Source organism: Neopelma chrysocephalum, unplaced genomic scaffold (assembly GCF_003984885.1).
Source record: "Neopelma chrysocephalum unplaced genomic scaffold, ASM398488v2 Primary Assembly neopelma1_24, whole genome shotgun sequence".
NCBI classification, from domain to species: Eukaryota; Metazoa; Chordata; class Aves; order Passeriformes; family Pipridae; genus Neopelma; species Neopelma chrysocephalum.
In genome coordinates this window covers 24,195,161-24,214,295 of record NW_020897693.1, presented here as the reverse complement: position 1 = coordinate 24,214,295, position 19,135 = coordinate 24,195,161, and the positions used below count along the sequence as shown (strand labels likewise).

Genomic DNA, 19,135 nt, shown 5'->3' with positions numbered 1-19,135 from the left:
ACATGTACAAGGGCTAAATCGAGTGCTGCTTAAATACTGTGTCAGTCTCCCTTGATGGCTCTGCTCACAAAATGCATATGGAGAGATCATTTCAGTGTTATTGGAAAATTAGGGTGAAAGGCCTCTGGCAATACTCTTCCCACCAAAACTATGCACATCAAATACACAAAGCAAACAATAAGAAAACAATGGCACAGATCAGTATTTTCAAAAGTTCTAACTGCAGAATACTTGCCTACAAAGCAAAATTATTCATGCACTTTAGCACTCTAGAAGTCACTAAACACTCGAGAGTATTCCAGTTTACTGGGGGCTTTTTAAGCTTAACAGATAAGGTTCTGCAGATTCAATTGCAAGCAGTGAACTATTTCACATAGACTTAAATGACAGGGAGCCTTTTATTCTAACTACTGCATCTGGATTCCAGCCAATCCCTCAACGAAACATATAATTGGATAAATGTAGGTTATGGCATTCCAGTGCCTCTATTCTATCTAAAAAGGAAACAATTTTTCTGACCTTTAAATGTCCCTACAAATAAAGGAGCAATTATTTCTCAATAAATGCATGTGTCGAAAAGTAAAGAAAATGACCAGTTATTTTTCCCCAGATTTCATAAACCCTCCTAATTTATCAGCTTCCTGAGGATCTGCCAAACCACCTTGTCTTCTGTGTCTACCCTTCAAACTGCATGAGATTACCAGAGGTGAGGCTCTTTATTCATAAGTGGGGGAGGAAATGTCAGCTCTTGGAGGTGTCAACTGTGGCAGATTTTGCATATAAAAAGCAAGAGAAAGAGGTATTATTCAAAGCTGTGCTTAGAAAGTCTTCTTCAGAAGCATAACAAAAAGGTGCATTTTCATTTCATTTGCTGAAATTTTATCTAGCAAATAAGGGGGTTTAATAAAATATAAAAGTTCTTATAATTATTGAAATTACAGAAATTGAGACACAAACAACTGCCTCTCACATATCACTCCCTGATCTGGAGGTAAAAACGCACCCTTTCCAGCACATGAATTTACTGGCATATTTTTTGCATTTCTAGACTAGTCCTTGCTACTCTGATGACATGTTTAAGCAGCCCTTTCCTCTGATCTACGCAGCAGATAATTTTTGCACAGCCTGTTTTCACTCTGCGCTCAGCATGCCCACTGACTCTGCAGGAGTTCTGCTCTGGAAGTGAGGGAAAGCATGCACTACAGATCCACGAAGTAGATACCAGCAAATGTCTGGCTTGGAAAAAGGCATAAGGCTGAGAATTTTTGTGGGGCGTTTTCTTCTTTTTTTTTTCTTTTTTTTTTTTTAAGATGAAACTGAAAGGTTTTTTATCCCTTGGTAGAACTACTTTAATTTAAACTTGAATTCTGGGCATGTAAGAATAATTTCATTTTATTGTTGTCTACATGCAAAAAAATTTTCCTTTTTTTTAATCAGGATATTTAGTTTGTTCACTGCTCTTTGACATAAAAATCTCTCAAACCACTCTAAATCTGCATAACTGTAAGGCTGGACTGAACTTCTCATACCACTACAGTATACTGAAATCAATGAGTACTTCTTGAAAATATCCTAATCAAATTTATAGTATATTTTGTAAATTATATCTTCAATTAATACACAATTTATATATAATATACATACACACATACGGTTCACGAAAATGATTGAATCACCCTTATTTTCCACTTTCAGAGGAAAACAATGTGGAGTTTGTAATTTAAAAGGGCAAACCGTGCAGCATGGAAACATAACCACTTGAGGAAATCAGTTTCAACAGCTGAGCACTGGTCACTACAGACAGCAGCACTGTATGTATATTACTGAAGGGTCTCAGTGACAAAGACAGAAAGGTTTGGTCATATATTGCTCAGAATTAGATACAAGCACACCAAAATCTTCTCTTCACGGGTATGTTGATTTCACCAATAAATTTCACCTGTAAAATCATAGTATGAAATACGATAAGGAGAACAAACAGCATAAACCTACATGCAAACACAAAATTTCTTATTCCTCAAACATCTCAAAGCCCAAATGTCAGAAGGTTAACTTTAAAAATCAGTCTCCTGTGCTCTGCTGTGTTTTGGGATGGAAGGAGCTAGGAAAGATGGTTAAGAAGCTAGTTAACAGAATCTTTTGCCAAATACAACTTACACTAAATGAAGGTATGTATTTCAGAAAACCTGTTTCCAAATCCTGAGTTAGGCTGCAAAAGAAAATTCATTTAAATATCATAATCATCACTGCAGCATCACTCCCTGAGAAGAAGCTGCCACATTCCAGTGCAGCTGGAATTCAAGTGGTGAGCCCCGACAGAGGGGTTATTGCAGGTCACAACACAGAGTAACTGGAAAAACAAAGAAAAACCCATGAATCCTCCAGGGCTCAACTTTCCTTTTACCCTAGTATTGGTGACGTTTCAGCAAATGACCTTGTCACCATATTGTCTAGAATATCTCTGTTATTGTGTACATCTTACCAGTAACCATATTTTACCAAATAATTTTATTTCCTACAGTTTTACTTAAAACTGAAAGTTTAAAAAAAAAAAAGAGGGTTGGAATTGCTATTTCACTTGTAATATCAAGCAAAAAAGAAAATATTCCCAAAGAACCTGTTATTTAATATAATGCAGTAGAAAGCAAGCACAGATAAATAGCAGGTCACTAGTTCTTGACAGTCTCTGAGTTTGGGTACTGACCCAACACACCTTTGGAATACCAGGCCATGAGTACTACATCCCTGTGGTTTGCAGTGACTGCAACTGGTGCAGGGTGCTTAGCACTTCCCAAGACTAAAAGTTAAGTCACACAGCTCCTGTTGGAATATACACTTCAAGTCAATAGTCATTCAAACTTACCTCCCTATCCCTGAAATGCCAGACGTGAATAAAAAGTGCATTCATGGCCTCAGGGATGTTGCAAAGCTTAGTCAGCAACCGCGACCCTTCCTTGAGGAAAAGCTTTTTCATAACAACAAGAGAGTTAAGATAACATAATAAAACAAGAAAGTTAAAAATTATTTACTATATATAATCTCTAAACAGAACTTGATTTTTTTAAAAAACTACCCAAGCACTTGGAACACTTGTTTTTGAGAAGATCTCTATAAAACACAAGTTCAATGTGAAAATAACTGGACTGTGGAAAGATTACATCCAGCAAACAGTAATGCATGAATACCATATGGTCACAGAAAATAGTATTGAAAAAACTTGTTGGTATTGCTTTGATCATATATATGCTATTGAAATTATGACACAGGCTTAACATCTTTAAGGAAGATGAGAAATACATCTAGGTGAGATTTACAAAGCTCCATGAAACGTGCTTACAGCAATCCTATGCAGAACACCCAGTATCCACAGGTTTGTTATTGCCGTTGCGGAGTGAGTAAAAATATCAGAAAATAAAAGAAGAAATAGCACTTGCTTGTTACAAATATAATGTCCCATTCTGATTTTAATGAAAAGCAAGTAGGTTAGATTCTGATCTCTGCTATATCCACACGATTACCATTTCCCCAGGAGTGCATCCACTCCTAATGGTAACTCTGTAAATTAGATTAAAATCTGGGCCAATATGTGCATTGATTTAAACATTCACATTAGATCAAGTAAGCCCTATGTGCTAACAGCCATTGTAGATTTAACATTCTATCTGTACATCTTTTCTTGGTGAATGTTAAATGGCTAGTATAGGATCTGAGAAATAATTTATCCTTTTAGGTCAAATCACATGAGAGTTTGTCAACAGGAAAAATCTATTGAATCTTCTTTGCTAGAATATCTCTCCACCTTAACAAAAGAACTTTTTCGAAAGAACCATGTTTTTTTAATAATGTCTTCTTATTTTGACACTGCAGTGCATGAAATAAAAAACTGACCATCAGCTGAGTAAATAAGGAGAAAATCAGGAAAAACAGTAAAGACTAGTCAATCAAAAACCTGTAATGAATTGTTACTATTATCTCAAACACAAGCCAGCTGCATTACCCTCTCCTCAGGTAGCCATTACTATAATGTTTCACAATCCAGTAACTGCTGGGGCAAACTTCTGAACTCCTTCACTTTCTCTCACACCAAGCCTTCACCAGGGACTGCAATTTCTCCTCATTTAGTTACATTTCTTAACTAGAGGATACCACTGTTTGCTGTGTGGTTACACTCTTTGCAGGCAAGATTCAGGCAGACCTGAGCAGACAAGCGCTGATGCTCTAATCCAGCAGAGGATTTGTGCAAGTCAAACCTTCAACCAAACCAGCTGTCCAGCCAACAGACAGCCCCAGGGCAAAAAACTTAGCACACAGCTGGGTCCTTCCCTGAGTCAGGGCTCTTACTCAGACAGGCTGCAAGCTCCAGGAAACTGCAGTGGGGTAACCAGAGGCCAGGTTTTAGCTACATTTATGAAAAATCTAGATTGTGTGTGTGTGAAGAAAAATAAAATTATTATATACATTTCACATCTGCTCTAATAAAGCCCCATCAGTAGATACTGAACTTTCCAAGTTTTATTTTACATTTTTCACAAAGACATGCATATCTGTCAGACACACAGCTACACAAATGTGTGCGTACATTTATTTCTTAGGTATTTAATTTAATGAAATGCAAGAGTTTATTTTGAAATCAAACTGCAACAATATATTATAATGACAATAATAATTATCTCTTAAGAATAAGTCAACTCATGGAACATTTTCAATGGTGATAATTCATTCCCTTCAGGTTGCTCGAAATCATACTGAATCAGAATAATATCAGTGATGGAAATTTAACCACACTTTCAGAAAAACAGTTGTGCAAAGAAGCATACACTCTCCCCTCAAATTTCAATGTTCATACCATCTGAAAAAAAAAGAAAATAAAAATATGCTGAGCCACTGTAAGCACACCATTATTTGCAATATGAAAAATATGCTGAACCACTGTAAGCACACCATTATTTGCAAATATTTGCATTATTTGCAACAACAGTTTGTGATACAACTTCTACTTAATATAGCCCCCCAAAACAGAGCTGGAAATAATTACTAATTGGCTCATACAACTGAGAAATACCAGCCTTTTTATATCTGTATATGGGTAAGTCTGGATTCTGTTTCCCTCATTAAACATCATCTATGTTTACATGCATATGAGCCGGATGCAGATTACTGCTTCTTTCAAGAAACAGGAATTACTTATCTGTGAAGGCACATGAGAGTTTCCTTCAGACATATATATACACAAGTATATACATATGCATTATGTTCATAATTATGCTTTTCTTAAAATATCATTTAATGTATTACAGTATATCGATATCACAGACTACAGTACCATAAGGACTGCAAAACCAAAATTGTGCTAAACCAGCTTCACACAAACAGAGGTTTTTTTGCTTACCCGGCACTAAAGAGAATTTAAGCCATGTGTAAGTCAGCAAGAAAATCAAACTACTTACAGAAGATTATGCATACACATTTAAATGTCCTTTAGAATTAAGACCATAACAAAGCTCAACTATGTAAATATCTCTTAAAAATAAAAATAACACCTGACACTTCTCACACCTTCATCTGCAGATGTATTTGCCTTAAACTGGATTCCACTGGGATCTCCATTCCTCAATACAATTAGCATATCTAATCATGTCTGAACTAACAACCAGATTATCTATAGAATACATTAAGCAACTTTACAGATTTGACAAACATCACACCCTTTTGCTTATGGCCAGGAATAATTGCTTCAGACAGAAGTGAATCACCTTTGTGGGAAACAAATTAATTCCATGGAAAGGTATCAGGGTTTTCTGTTTTATGCTATACATTTACTTGTAAACAGTACATTAACAAAAATAATAAGAATGGACTGCTGCCTACTTAAATGCTAATTTTGGATGTTTGTTTAATCATAACATTAATACTAACAGAATACAATACATCTGAATATAATTAATATAAAATTAAACATGGATATCTGTAAAATATTTAGCAGTTACAAACCTCTGAAGGGGGTTTTATTTTTGCACTTACTTTTATTATGCCTAAAAGTTACCTGTTCACACCACTTTAAAAAATTAGACACTAACACAAAAATTCAAAGCCTGATGAAATTACAATATCTGTAATTATCTCCTTGGTTTTGTTTTTACTTTTTTATCAAAAAAATTAAAATAAATCAGAGACCGAAAATTCAGAATACTCCCCCCCTCAAAACAAAATTGGTAAGCAAAACCATCATAAACCCAAGATGTTTACTGACCATACAGAACTGAGTTCTACACAGTTGAACATTACTCAGTCACTACTGAAAACAGACAATCAAAATACCCCTCGCATTACTCTGGTACACATAGGACATAAAAAACAGAGACATTTCCACAATCCTTTTATAACATCAGGTAGAGGTTTTCATTTTTTGCTGGTTAAAGTCTATTCTTTCTTTCTTTCTTTTACCAGACTAGAAGTAATTTATATAGAAATTGTGCAGTATTTATGAATTTTGGTATCTTCTATATGTAAATTTGAACTCCCTGAAAGCAGTTTAGTATTTTTAACAAAGCTAGGTCATATTTATTTCTATACTACTGAGTTTACCTTATTAAAAACTTGCACAAAACACTTGGATTTTTCAGTGAATTATTGTACCAACTACTGGGAGAATATTTACTCTCCACAGAACAGGGAACATGACTTTCTACTACCAAAAAGATAACCCATATGTGTTGTCAACACTGTTTGACAGAATTAATCAACGTCAGTGATGTATTTCATAAAACTCCTAGTCAATTATGTCAGAGCAAGAATTTTAATAAACATTCTGTTACTTTGTGCGTATTATTTTTGGCACAGTTTTATAAAAGAACATCCTTGGCCCACCATAATAATCAGTGTGTATTGGTGCATATCTTTGGTGAGAACCTGCTTAGGTTTTTTTCTTTATAATCAAAAGCCTATTCTAAAGGGTTGTTAAGAGTCTCACCTCCTTTGGTTTGCAGTGGTATGCTGAGAATGTCAGCCTCTGTGCATGGCTCATTGTTCATGCTGATGCAATGTAATGGTTCACCCAAGAAAGAAGGTTTCTTCAATCTTTTTGTGTTGAGTGCTCTTGACATAAAGTAACCTTCAGTAATACTCTCATCTCCCATCTTCTGTAAACCTTCTAGGTCATCAGGTTCCTCTGTTAGGGCCAGTGAATCCTTTGATAAGTGACTACCAGCCAATGCTTTGCTGATATAGTAGCCAGGGATTTTGCTCTCTGCACATAAGCTTTTGTCTTCAAGTCCAGCCTTTTCCTGAGCCATTAACATCCCTACAATATGGTCTTCAACTAACATTTTGGAAAGAGTAGATGTGGAGTGAAGAGTGGAGTCTTGACTTGTGTAACAAGGGGGACTTAATCCAAAAGAAAGAGATTCCTGAGACTTTGGCATGGTAACGTTACTTATTGTTCTCTCAGGCTGCATACATTCTTCCAGAAGGGTCTTAAGCTGCTCTTCAGAGAGGCTCATTTGTTCTTCAGTCTGAAAAAAAAAAGGAGAGAATTTCTTCTGTCAAAATATAATTAATTAAAAGCAGCACCATAAAACAGTTTGAGAGATACAAAAGCACTGGCAGAACCCTTATACCAATATAAATGTTTTTCAATTCAAACTTAATTTAAATATACATTTACATAATTTCATCATTTATGTAACATCCTCACTAGGTTCTAGATAGATTCTGTGCTGAAAGTTAGGACAGAAGTCTGACGTCTGCAAGGCACTGAGGCCTTTGACTTTGCGTGGTCTTGCACTAGATCTGACTGCTTTTTAATTACCAGAGCATGTACTTTTTCATATATCTTGGTTTGTTATGTATGCATAGACACACACGCACACACTTTAGGATTTTAGTTACTGAAAGAAAAATAGCGCATTGCTAAAAGACTGTTGGGACAATGCAACTGGGGTCAGAAACAGTTTTGGACAGCACCAGACCACAAACACTGTCACATACTGACTGAAGTATTCAGAGTCTCTCACTGTAGAAACGCCACACAGCCTCTCTCAACCATGTCAAGCATAACCCATGGCATGAGACAGAAGAAATTCTTCTTCTGTATTCTGTAGGACAGTTTTAGTGCTTCCTTCAAGCTGTCACTGCTGCGTAGCTCAGTGTATCTTTACAGTCATTTTCTTATTCAGAGAGTATCACACTCCTATCATTTTTTATCATACAGGTCTCCTTTCCTGGACATTTCTTAAAATTTGTTACTAAAGATAACAACTGATATTAGTTGGTTATGGTGATGAATAGCAAAGGATATTTTGCTCAAAGAGGTTTGCAATGGGAATTTACTTCCAGCTTTTACAATCCTTAATGCTCCTGAAAACAGAGAAGCACAATACTCCCTGACACTTTAAAGATTATAATGGTAAGTACAAGACCTATTTTAGATATGCATAATACACTTGCCCATGAAATAGGATATATAGGAGATATAATAATATATATTAAAATGTTGGAAACAATATGCAAAATTTAATGGAAAAAGATGCTTTCTACAATAAAAGCCTCAGTTTTACCCAACCTCCAAGAGACAAAGGATCAGATGACAGTCTAATGAACTCTTAGGCTACAGTGATTTATGTCAAACAACAATTTTATTCATTGTGTAATGACTACTACAGAGAATTTACTTTCCATTGTGCTAGAGGATGGAGCTACTGTCATTTCAGAGCAGAGATCAATATCAGATGTAGAGTTGATTTTTTTTCCCCCTGAAGGTCTCTGATCCAACTACAGGAGTGACATGATCCTGTTTGATGTATATTACATAAGGAGATCACAGCCAAAGTAGCACAAGGTGTATGGATTGCACCTGAAACTGAATATTCATGTTCATGAATAAAGACAGTTTTCAGTCAGGAAAGGAACAGAATTTCTTTGAAAAATTTGTGCCTACTAAAAATTACTCGGTGGCACTACAAAGTGAACAAGAATGACATTTCAGGTTACCGTCAGTCACCATTCTGTACTTACACATTCAAAGATTAAGAATAGCTAATAGTCACTGCTACAGATTGAATACTGCAGAGTTCAGGCACTAATTGATGTGCTTAAGCTCAGCTTTATAGATTTATTCAACCCACTAGTCTTCCTGCACGGATCAATTTCCTTCCCAAAGATACTCCAAGTTCTCTTCTTACACTACATACAACAGAAGACAACTGCATTAAAGAAATCAAGATAATACGGGCTCTTAAACATAAAAAAAAAAAAAGAAAGAAAAAGAGCATCAACAGACTATCTCTGTGGGTAGAGATCATTACTTAGATGAACACAAAATCAGGTAATTATACTGGGATTCAGATAGTCTTGTATTTTTGATAATATAACTGAAATCAAATCACTACCTTAAACACTTATTTAGATAACACAGAAAACATTATGACTTCTTCAAACTTTTCTCGGGCTTTCAAGTTTTAATCCTAGTGCAGAAAGTATTCACTGACGAAACGTAAATCAGACAAGGAAAAACAATTAGCAGCAAAATACTATGAGGAATCAAAAATGAAACATGAAATTTTTCAAATTTCCACTCTCAATTCAATCTACTAGCTCATGCTGAATTCCTTACATTTCATGACAGAGTATTTTAACTTGCATGCCAATGTTTGTTTACAAGTAGCCATTATCAGAATGGACTTGCTATAAGAAAGAAGATGCATTCACTAAGGCAGAGCGCCACATAACAGACCACTACTGAAGCACGGCTGCATCTACAGTATATCCACTGAGCAGATTATTAGGCTATATAAACATAACTATATTTGTAACACAGAAGATTCTCACATCTGGAAGCCCACATGGATTCCCACATGTTTTTGAGTGTGTGGTTCTATACTAACATATTTCAAAGCCCTTGGCCAAGACCATTTGGAGCTAATTTTATGTTAATGACAGGGCAATTCACTCACTGCAGAAAGGAATTCTGCATCTAGAGTAAATGAATGACCAAGTACAAAATTAAGATTGTGAGGAAGATCATCTTGACCTGCCTTTCTCCTGTCCTTTTATTCTCCCCATCCCCATCCCATTTATCTGCAGTCCACTTTTCCTCATCCAAATTTATTTTTTCTTTTTTATCCTTTGAGGAAAATCATATGGCTTGTATTCATAGATTACCTTGATTATTACCAGAAGGTTAAGTGGGAAGATTTGGAGCCTAAGGCATATGGGGATGGAAATGAGTATAACAGCTATAGAGTGAAAAAGTTTGGGAACTTGTGGGCTTGTTTTCCTCCAAAGCGGCAGGCCTGCAGGCAAATCAGACATTACAGAGGTTTTTTTTCTCTTTCTTTCTCTCTTTCTTTCTTTCTTTCTCTCTTTCTCTCTCTCTCCTCTTTCTTTCTTTCTCTCTCTTTCTCTCCTCTTTCTTTCTTTCTCTCTCTTCCTCCCTCTGGATTTTTTTGTAAGGCATGCATGTAAGATGCAAAGATAAGGAAAGAAAGTATTTAATAAACCTCTCCAAAAATTACATTCTAAAATTCTAAAGGTGCACTGTTCATTATTTTCTTGTGCCAAAGTCAAGAGATGACTACAGGCTTAAGGAAAAATATACAGTGGAGGAGAAGATAGCTCTTAAATAACTATCAGTCATCCACTCAGCAGCAAGGAATTTACATTGAAATGAAAGCAGAAAGGCTGCTGTTGAAATTAGAAAACTGAGTTTAGGGAAACACGTAACACCATAAGGAGAGACACCTCACAGCAAAAAAGGCTGTGCATTTGCAGCCAAATGAGCATTTTAACTCATAGAGTTGCAAAATACAGCAACTGTATTAGAAATTTGCAAAATATACATTTGCACACACCAGAAGCAATCCTATCACAATTAACTGTAATAGTTCAGAGTCACAAGACCTGGATTCAGTAACACAATCTTAGGGAGACACTAGATTCTACATCTCCCAAGATTTCACAGCCCTCATTGTAAATAATTTACAACTCCTATACAAAAAAAAGTAGTTCAAGATATTTCTTTACAAATACAAGGACATAAAATTAATGTCATTCAAAATGCAGAAACAGTCCACTAGACAAGGAAAATGAGGCATCAGGTCTGGTTCCCATTAAAAACTAGAAAACCTTTTAATTGTTCTGGCTAATTTTTAATAGGACACTGAGTCCTATTCATTTCCTAGGCCTTTTTACCCTTAATGATCTAAAAAACTAATTCCTAGATAGGAGTTTAGGAGCCTGCTAATGACCTTTAGTGTTTATGTGTGGCTAGCTTTTCACACACTTGTGGCCCTTCTCTGACTGAAGATTTCTTGTTCCTTGCTAAATTCCTCAGTGACAGGAGTCTATAGAGAAAACCTTACTGCATGTGGTAGGAATGCAAACTTGTAGTTCACTGTGGACAGCCCTGCTGTGACAACAAGTTTCCAAGTTCAAATCTTTAGGTTTTTTTCCTACATGTACACAGTAACAAAAACAGACTAACACTGAAAGCCCTTATCAGATTTTACCATGTGGAGAAAGCTAGTATATCAGGATTCTTTCTAATTACAGGAAATAATCATAAAATGACACACTGTAAATGAGTAATTCAGGACTATTTAAGGACTCATGTAGCTGGCATGTTTATAAACATGCAAGTTTTGTTGCTTAGTCTGAAAGTATTACAATAATAGTTCTCATGATATTTTATTTGCTTGAAATAATTTACTTTGATGCTTTATTTTGCTTACATATTTACTGATGTGTGGGACTGCAACAGTCAATTCTAAAGTAACTGCTTTGTTCCTGATAAAACTACTCCATTTTAAGAATATACTGATCTATTGAGACAAAGTCCAGATTTTTGACATATCAGCACATGAGAGTTTTGAAAGTTTCAGTTACTTAATAACTTATTAACAGTTTCTCAGTCAGCTCTATTCTGCTTTGAAAAGGCAATTATTGCCTTCTATCTCCATGATACTCAACTCAACGTGCACCATCAACTCCAAGGTCTCCCCTTTCTGCATCTCAAGAAAGCATCATGCACTTGTCTATGAACCATACTGGTCAGCGCAACTGCGGAATATTATTAATATATTACATACAAACCAGACACATCATGTCATTGGGACAAGGCTTCTTACAATTTCCAGAAATGTTAAAAGCCCAAAGTTCTTTTGCATCACAGAAGTCAGTTTGGTGTCCATAACTTGTAAACTAATTTAAATTAATGGAATATGAGACCATTGTGGATTAATCCCATTAGGCAGATAAGCACCATACAGCTGCTTGCTTACTACCCACCCCCTCACCCCAGTGGGACCGGGGAAGAAGAAAGGAACGGTAAAACTAATAGAACTTGTGGATCCGGACAAAAACTGTTTAATAAGCAAAAGGAAAAGAGAAGGAGACAAAACAAGCATGCAAAGGAACTAACTCACCATCTCCCACAGGTAAATCAATGCCCAGCCAGTTCCTGAGCAAAAGATGGCTAACTTTGTAGAACCCTCTCTTTTCCCTTTTTATTGCTGTACATGATGCTATATGGCATGGAATACCTCTTTGGTTAGTTTAGGTCATCTGCCTCATAGCCCAGCCTATCGCACATTTCCAATCTCTTCACTGGTGCTGTGCAAACACTGTTTGGCAACAACTGAAACACAGGTATGTTATCATCACTGTTTGAGTCACAAATCCAAAACACAGCACCCTGTCAGTTGCTATGAAAAACATTAACATCCCAGGTAAACCCAGTACAGAGACCCACACATCCACTTTCACACAGAAATTAAGTGTCCAGTAAGTCATTTTACTGCTTTCAGTGCTTGCTTGTTTGTCTTACAAACACTACATTATGAGAAAAAGCTTAATGAATGTAAAAGAAGAAAGTTAATCTTTCCTCTGCAAGGCTACTTCAGAAGGGTTAGTTCAGAATGTAATGAGAGAAAACGTTAAATAGAGTAGACCAAAAACATGCTCACAACCCAGTGAGTTTGTGGAGAGGACAGTTATGTGTATTGATTTGATGGTGTTAAAAATTAAGACTGGAAGCTGAATAACGGATTCATTAAATTAAGAGCTCCTCATGCTAAAATCAGGATTTACCATCTGGTGGTTCTGTGCTTACGTCTAGATTTACTGGGTTTGGGGACTTTTGTACTGTTTCAGGAAAGACAAAAATCTTCAAGAATGAACAGGATTCCTGAGCCACAGAAGAAAACCTCCTGCTTTTGCTTTTTTCCTTCTACTGCTGTCTTTCCTTCTGTTAGTGAAATTTTCCCTTCTCTTATTTTTATCCACTGTTTCTGTTTGTGAAAGGGCAGAATGAAAAGGTCTAGTAGTCAATTTTCTGGAGCTGCTGCTAAGAGTCAGAAAGTAGACAGGCAGAAGCATCTTGGCAAGAAAACAGAAGCACCAAACAAAAAGGATGAGATTAGTGAGCATCTGGTAACATCACTGTCTGAAAAGAAAATTCAACTTGCAACATTATGAGCCGTCAGAACCACAACATCAAAGTCATTATCAGCCTCATGGAATAATATAAAATCTCCATGAAAAAATTAATTTAAGAAAAGTATAAAATTTCAGAAGAGAAAATGAACTTTTAAATTGAAAATAAAAAACCCTTCCTCTGACAAAGAGATATCTTAACAGAAATCAAAAGGAGACATGAGTTTATACAATTTTACTCTTATTTAGAGTAGCAAAGTAGATGAAAATTGTGAAAAAGAGACATGATAATTGCAGCAGTTAATTTTTTTAAAGATAGTCTACAGATTATACAGGTAAAAATAATTAAATTATCTTTGGCTGTAAGAACTTGTCATAATCATGCATATTTTAGTAATTACAAAGAGGCATAATACTTGCTTTAATTTTTGCTTTCTCAAAAATATCAAGTCAATTGTTTCTGGTTTGAATGTGCAAATAAAGGGAAATTGTTTCATCAGCTATGCCACACTGTAAACTTTAGAAAGAGAAAGTAACTGGTTGCCAGAGGTAACAGAAGTAGTAACAAAAAAAAATAAAAAAGGAAACTAAAAGATTTTTCAGAATCCTTTTCATTTGACACTATAGACACTAAGCTACATTGCTTGCAGCTGCAAAGTTTACATGGTACTCTACTAGGATATAATTAAGAGGTTTTGGTGGCTGTGTGAATTTATTCTTGGAAGCCTATGGAAATAATTCTATAATTTTTAAAGATCCAAAGACCTTTATTTCTGAATTGCTACAAGTTGTACTTTTCACCCTTCATTTTCTGAAGCTTACTTTCAATTTTAACTTCATTTCACGGTAGCTTTTGATCTACAATTTGTGTAATGTTTTCTAGGTGCCTACATATTAAGAGTGAAGTTTTTGCTGTGGACACTAAAATCTAAATTTGTACATTCTCACCAAAATTTCAAGAAGGTAATTTTAGGAAACAGAATTCAAAAATGTCACACAGGTTTAAAGTTTTTAACATTCCTATCAGGTATGTATTTATTAATAAAGAAATAATATTTTTCAACTAATTGAAAACTTTGAATTTAAATATCCATCTACTCCAACATTGTCAACAGATGTTTTGCAAGAATTCAGTTCTTCTAACTTCAGATTAGTTCAAAGTTAATCTAATTAACCTAATCTACTGCATTTGTAGATAGAAAAAAACTTAGCATTTTACTGTATATGAGTCACTGTAAAAATTTTCTCTCATTTATAAAATCTTTCTCAACAAATAGCTCCCTGTTTTTAGAGCACTTGATTTCATACAGTTTCAAGTCTTTGTAGGTCAGAAAGCAAGCTGGTTTTAATTGAACACACTGAGGGCGTGGGAAAACGTAAGACAAATTCGTGAATTTGTATTTACAATCCATCACTCAGAATAAGACTCTCATTTTCTAGCCTCTACTGAAGAAACAGAACTTCTGCAATCTAAGCCATTTAGCATTCAAACCCAGTTTCCTAAACATCCCATTTTGTGTTTTTAACTGTTTGTTATTAAGCATTTAGCAGATTTCATTCCATAGAAATATCTTCCTTGAATATTAAGTTGTGGCTTTAATTTTCAGCAAAGCCACTAGAGTAGACAAAAATGCCTTGATGTGGTTGCAGCTGTTTTCTGTTACAAAACCCCACTTCTTTTTTCTTTTTTTTTTTTTTTTTTTGGTCACGTTGGCTTGCTGGCTTTCCTTCCTTCTTCCTCCAAGAAATAGATACAGTGTAGCATATTGGATCCCAGTATCACATAGCAAATTTAAAACTCTGCAAGAAAGTATCTTGAGATTTTAAGAATGCTTACAGGTCTATAATCTACTTGGGTAACAGAAAATAAACAGCAATAAAACTAAAGAGCACAGAGATTTACTTCCTAATGTATGAAACTTCACTGCAAGTGTAAAAACACCCATAAAACTAACAATTCATCTAACAAAAAGGAAAACTTGTCTTAGACCTTGGAAAGGTTACAAAATAAGAAGGAAAACTTCTTATACAGACCTGTTGGAGTGAGTCCAGAGGAGGGCCACAAAGATCATTAAAGGGATGGAGCACCTCTCCTATGAGGAAAGGCTGAGAGAGTTGGAATTGCTCAGGCTGAAGAAGAGAAGGCACGGGGAGACCTTATAGCACCTTTGAGTACCTCAAGAGGGCTACAAGAGACCTGGAGAGAGACTGTTTACAAGGGTATGTAACTCTTGTAAACGGGTTAGACCGGGGACAATGGCTTCAAAATGAAAGATGGCAGGTTTAGATTGGATATTAGGAAGAAATACCTTACTGTGAGGGTGGTGAGGCACTGGAACAGGTTGACCAGACAAGCTCTGGATGCCCCATCCCTGGAAGTGTTCAAGACCAGGTTAGATGGGGCTCTGAGCAACCTGGTCTAGTGGAAGGTGTCCCTAGCCATGGCAGGGGGGTTGGAACTAGATGACCTTCCAATTCCTTTCCAACCCAAACCATTCCATCCTATAATTCTATGAAAACAGAGAAGCCACAAACAAATTATCTAGATTACCTACATAGTTAAGTGTACTTTAGTCTTACTAAATATGGAAAGGACTGGCCCAAGGAGCAGTAGGCCATAAAGACTCATCTAAAGCAACTTCAGATAGAAGCTTAAAAAAGAAAAAAAATAGTTTATGTATTCTAGGGGTTCAGACTATATTTTCCAATACTCTTCAGAGGTACCTTTTAAAGTGACTCTAATTGGCCTTGTGTACCAACAGCAACAGGCACCTCTGAATACTGACTTTTTCTACATAACATATTTATGTATATGGCAAACCTGACCTGCGACATATATTTTTGAAGACAAATATTCTTTTCTGATAGCAGAAGTATGATATGAAGGAAGTTCTGCTATATGTAGAATAAGAAGATACAGAAACCCACAGGGTTCCCTGGTGAAGTAATACAGGTTGTGTACAATCTCAATTATCCCATTTAAGCTAAAGCACAGTTTCTTTTATAAATGTTGTTTTCTTACAGAGTTTCTGACATCCTTTCTTTGTTTCACAATCACACTACCTAATCAAGAGCCTCAGCCAAGTGCTAATGTCAACCATAATTCCCCAAGGTCCTCACAAGCGGCAGAGAGATACCGGCACCTCAGATTGTAATTCAGCCCAGCTAAAATCTAAAGACAGAGCACTTACAATTTTTCTTACAAATTACTGTTTTAAAAAAGAAGCCTTTCTGACAACACAATTAAAAGGATATTCAGCCAAAAGAGAATAAATGGGAAGAAGCAGAGATCAATATGACAAAAGAAATTTGGCAAATCACGGAGTATTAGAAAAAGCTATAAAATACACTACTTTTCAAAACCTTGTTGCGAATAAATATGTTGAAGTATAGATTTGCAAATACATCTAGTTTTAAATAACAAGACCCATAATGTATTACACTAGCTTTGCTTTCATTGTCTTGCTATTGTAGTCCATCCCACAAGCTCAATAAAAGAGCATCTACAGTATTGCCATTTATTGGCAAATGCAAGCACTCAAACACTGAGAGCCAGCACACCTCCAAAAATACAAAGAATCACAGAATCAACTAGATTGGAAAAGACCTCTGAGATCATCAAGTTCAACCTTTGACCCAACACCACCTCATCTACTAGACCATGGCAAAAAGTGCCACATCCAGTCTCTTCTTAAAACACCTCCAGGAATGGTGACTACTACCTCCCTGGGCAGCCCATTCCAAAGTCCAATCACTCTCTCTGTAAAGAATTTCTTCCTAATGTCTAACCTAAACCTCCCCTGGTACAGCTTAAGACTGTGCCCTCTTGTCCTACTGCTGGTTGCCTGGGAGAAGAGACTGATCTCCACCTCACTACAGCCTCCTTTCAGGTAGTGGTAGAGAGTGATGAGGTCTCCCCTGAGCCTCCTCTTCTCCAGGCTAGAGAACCCCAGCTCCCTCAGCTGCTCCTCATAGGACTTGCGCTCCAGACCCTTCACTAGCCTCATTGCCCTTCTTTGGACACGCTCCCAGCACCTCAATATCCATCCTGAATCATGGGGTCCAGAACTGGACACAGTACTCAAGGTGCAGTCTAACCAGTGCCAAGTACAGGGGCAGAATCACTTCCCTGGTCCTGCTGGCCACACTATTCCCAATACCAGGTCTAGTATATCTGAAACTGTAATTTTTTCTTGTTTTGATCTTTCAGTTGTTACGATTTTAAAGAAAGGCTTGTGTTTGTCTTTTTTTTAACAGGAGTAAAGATTCTAGTGCCATTGTGGCACTGCTGAAATCTAGTGCCTTAACAGTACCAAAAATTACACAACTTGTGGGAATGAGAAAGAGAAGTTTTCAATATTTGTAGTTGTGTGAATTTCAAGCATGGAATCCTACCTCAGGATTTCAACAGTCTCAGGACTATTAAGTCTCTTAAAAAAAAAAAAGAATCAAGGTCCCATTTACTGGGACATTAAATGTTTCCATGTTTCCATCCATGGCATAGAAAATTACACTCATAAAGGAACACCCTATCTAAAACGTATAAAACTGTCATTGCCTTCAAGGGAAAAATCCCTGTACATAAGTACAGATAAATGAGTAAGGGTACAGATAATTGTGCCTCTGCTTAGGAGAAGCCAGAGAAAGAAAAAGAAAATCAAGTTCTGTTTGGTGCGGCAAATGCAAAGTTTTTACAGGGAATGTCAGGTTGTAGCTGTGTTTGTCAATGTGGGTATATATTTTATGGAGTGCTGCAAAAACATTTTTTAAAAAGAAAGAAAATAATAAGAATTTAAATTAAAAATTGAAGGGTATTTTGAAATGAGGTAACTGCATCTGGCAGCCTTTAGGAAGAATGTGATGAACAACATTGCCCCAAACATTTTGTTCGGAGTTTCAAGCCTGCCTGCACCTGTTCTTGATTTTGGATAGGGGGCAAGGCACAGAACCTTTCAGTAAGTACAAGAACAGCAGTTAAGAGCTTGAAACATCCAAATACATATTACCAGAAAATTCACATTTACCATGTAACAATAAAAAAGGTATGACTAAGATAATACAAGTTATAATCTATTGTTATTACTTGATGTTTAGCAGCTGTTTTTGAAAAAAAAAAAAAAGACATACAAAAAAGCAAAATTATAATATTATTCTTTTTTTTCCTAACTACAAAGGGCACTGCTCAGAAAGTCTAGTTGTTAAAGTAAACTTCAGTTTTGATTAAAACCCTTACAGTTTTTCCTGAGGCTTTTCTTACAAATAGTAAATGTGCAACAGTACCAATGACTACATTTCTGCTGGCATGATAAATTTTGCATATTATTATAGTCAAACCCCAGGTATTTTATGTCTTTGCCAAACTAGAAACAGTATAAATATTACAAGAACAGGTAGGAGAGCAAACCTCCCTATTTTTCTTCTGAGGCAATGAGGGAAAACCTCACAGTTACTTTATGCCACTAAGTTTATAACAGATTTTAATTCACTAGGCCTTAGAAATAAAAAACACTTTCAGCATCTTCGGTTCTTTTTCTTCTCATGTCCCAGAGCAAAGACATCTAGAAAAGTAAATGCATTCGAAGTGTTGCAGTTCCTTATTGCTATTATCCTGATTCTTATAAGCAGAAGCAGGTATCTGCATACAGATAAAAGCAAGAAAGCCTTTGTTCGCTTTAGAGAGACAGTAAGTTGATTTGACTGCGGAAGC

The 19,135-nt window shown here is 36.1% G+C and overlaps 1 protein-coding gene across 2 annotated transcripts in view; it reads right to left on the bottom strand.

The window, feature by feature from the left end:
• Positions 1-19,135, bottom strand: part of FSIP1 (fibrous sheath interacting protein 1) — a 93,104-nt gene that overhangs the window by 10,963 nt on the left and 63,006 nt on the right. Inside the window, exons 12-13 of one of the 2 annotated variants that reach the window (XM_027708778.1) lie at positions 6,971-7,511; positions 4,498-4,849 (exon numbers count right to left, since the gene is read on the bottom strand). In XM_027708778.1, coding sequence (XP_027564579.1) covers positions 4,827-4,849; positions 6,971-7,511 — 564 coding nt within the window. In that variant the 3' untranslated portion in view covers positions 4,498-4,826. Of the gene's footprint in view, positions 1-4,497; positions 4,850-6,970; positions 7,512-19,135 lie in introns of those variants that run through there. The other variant, XM_027708784.1, reaches the window with a different exon arrangement.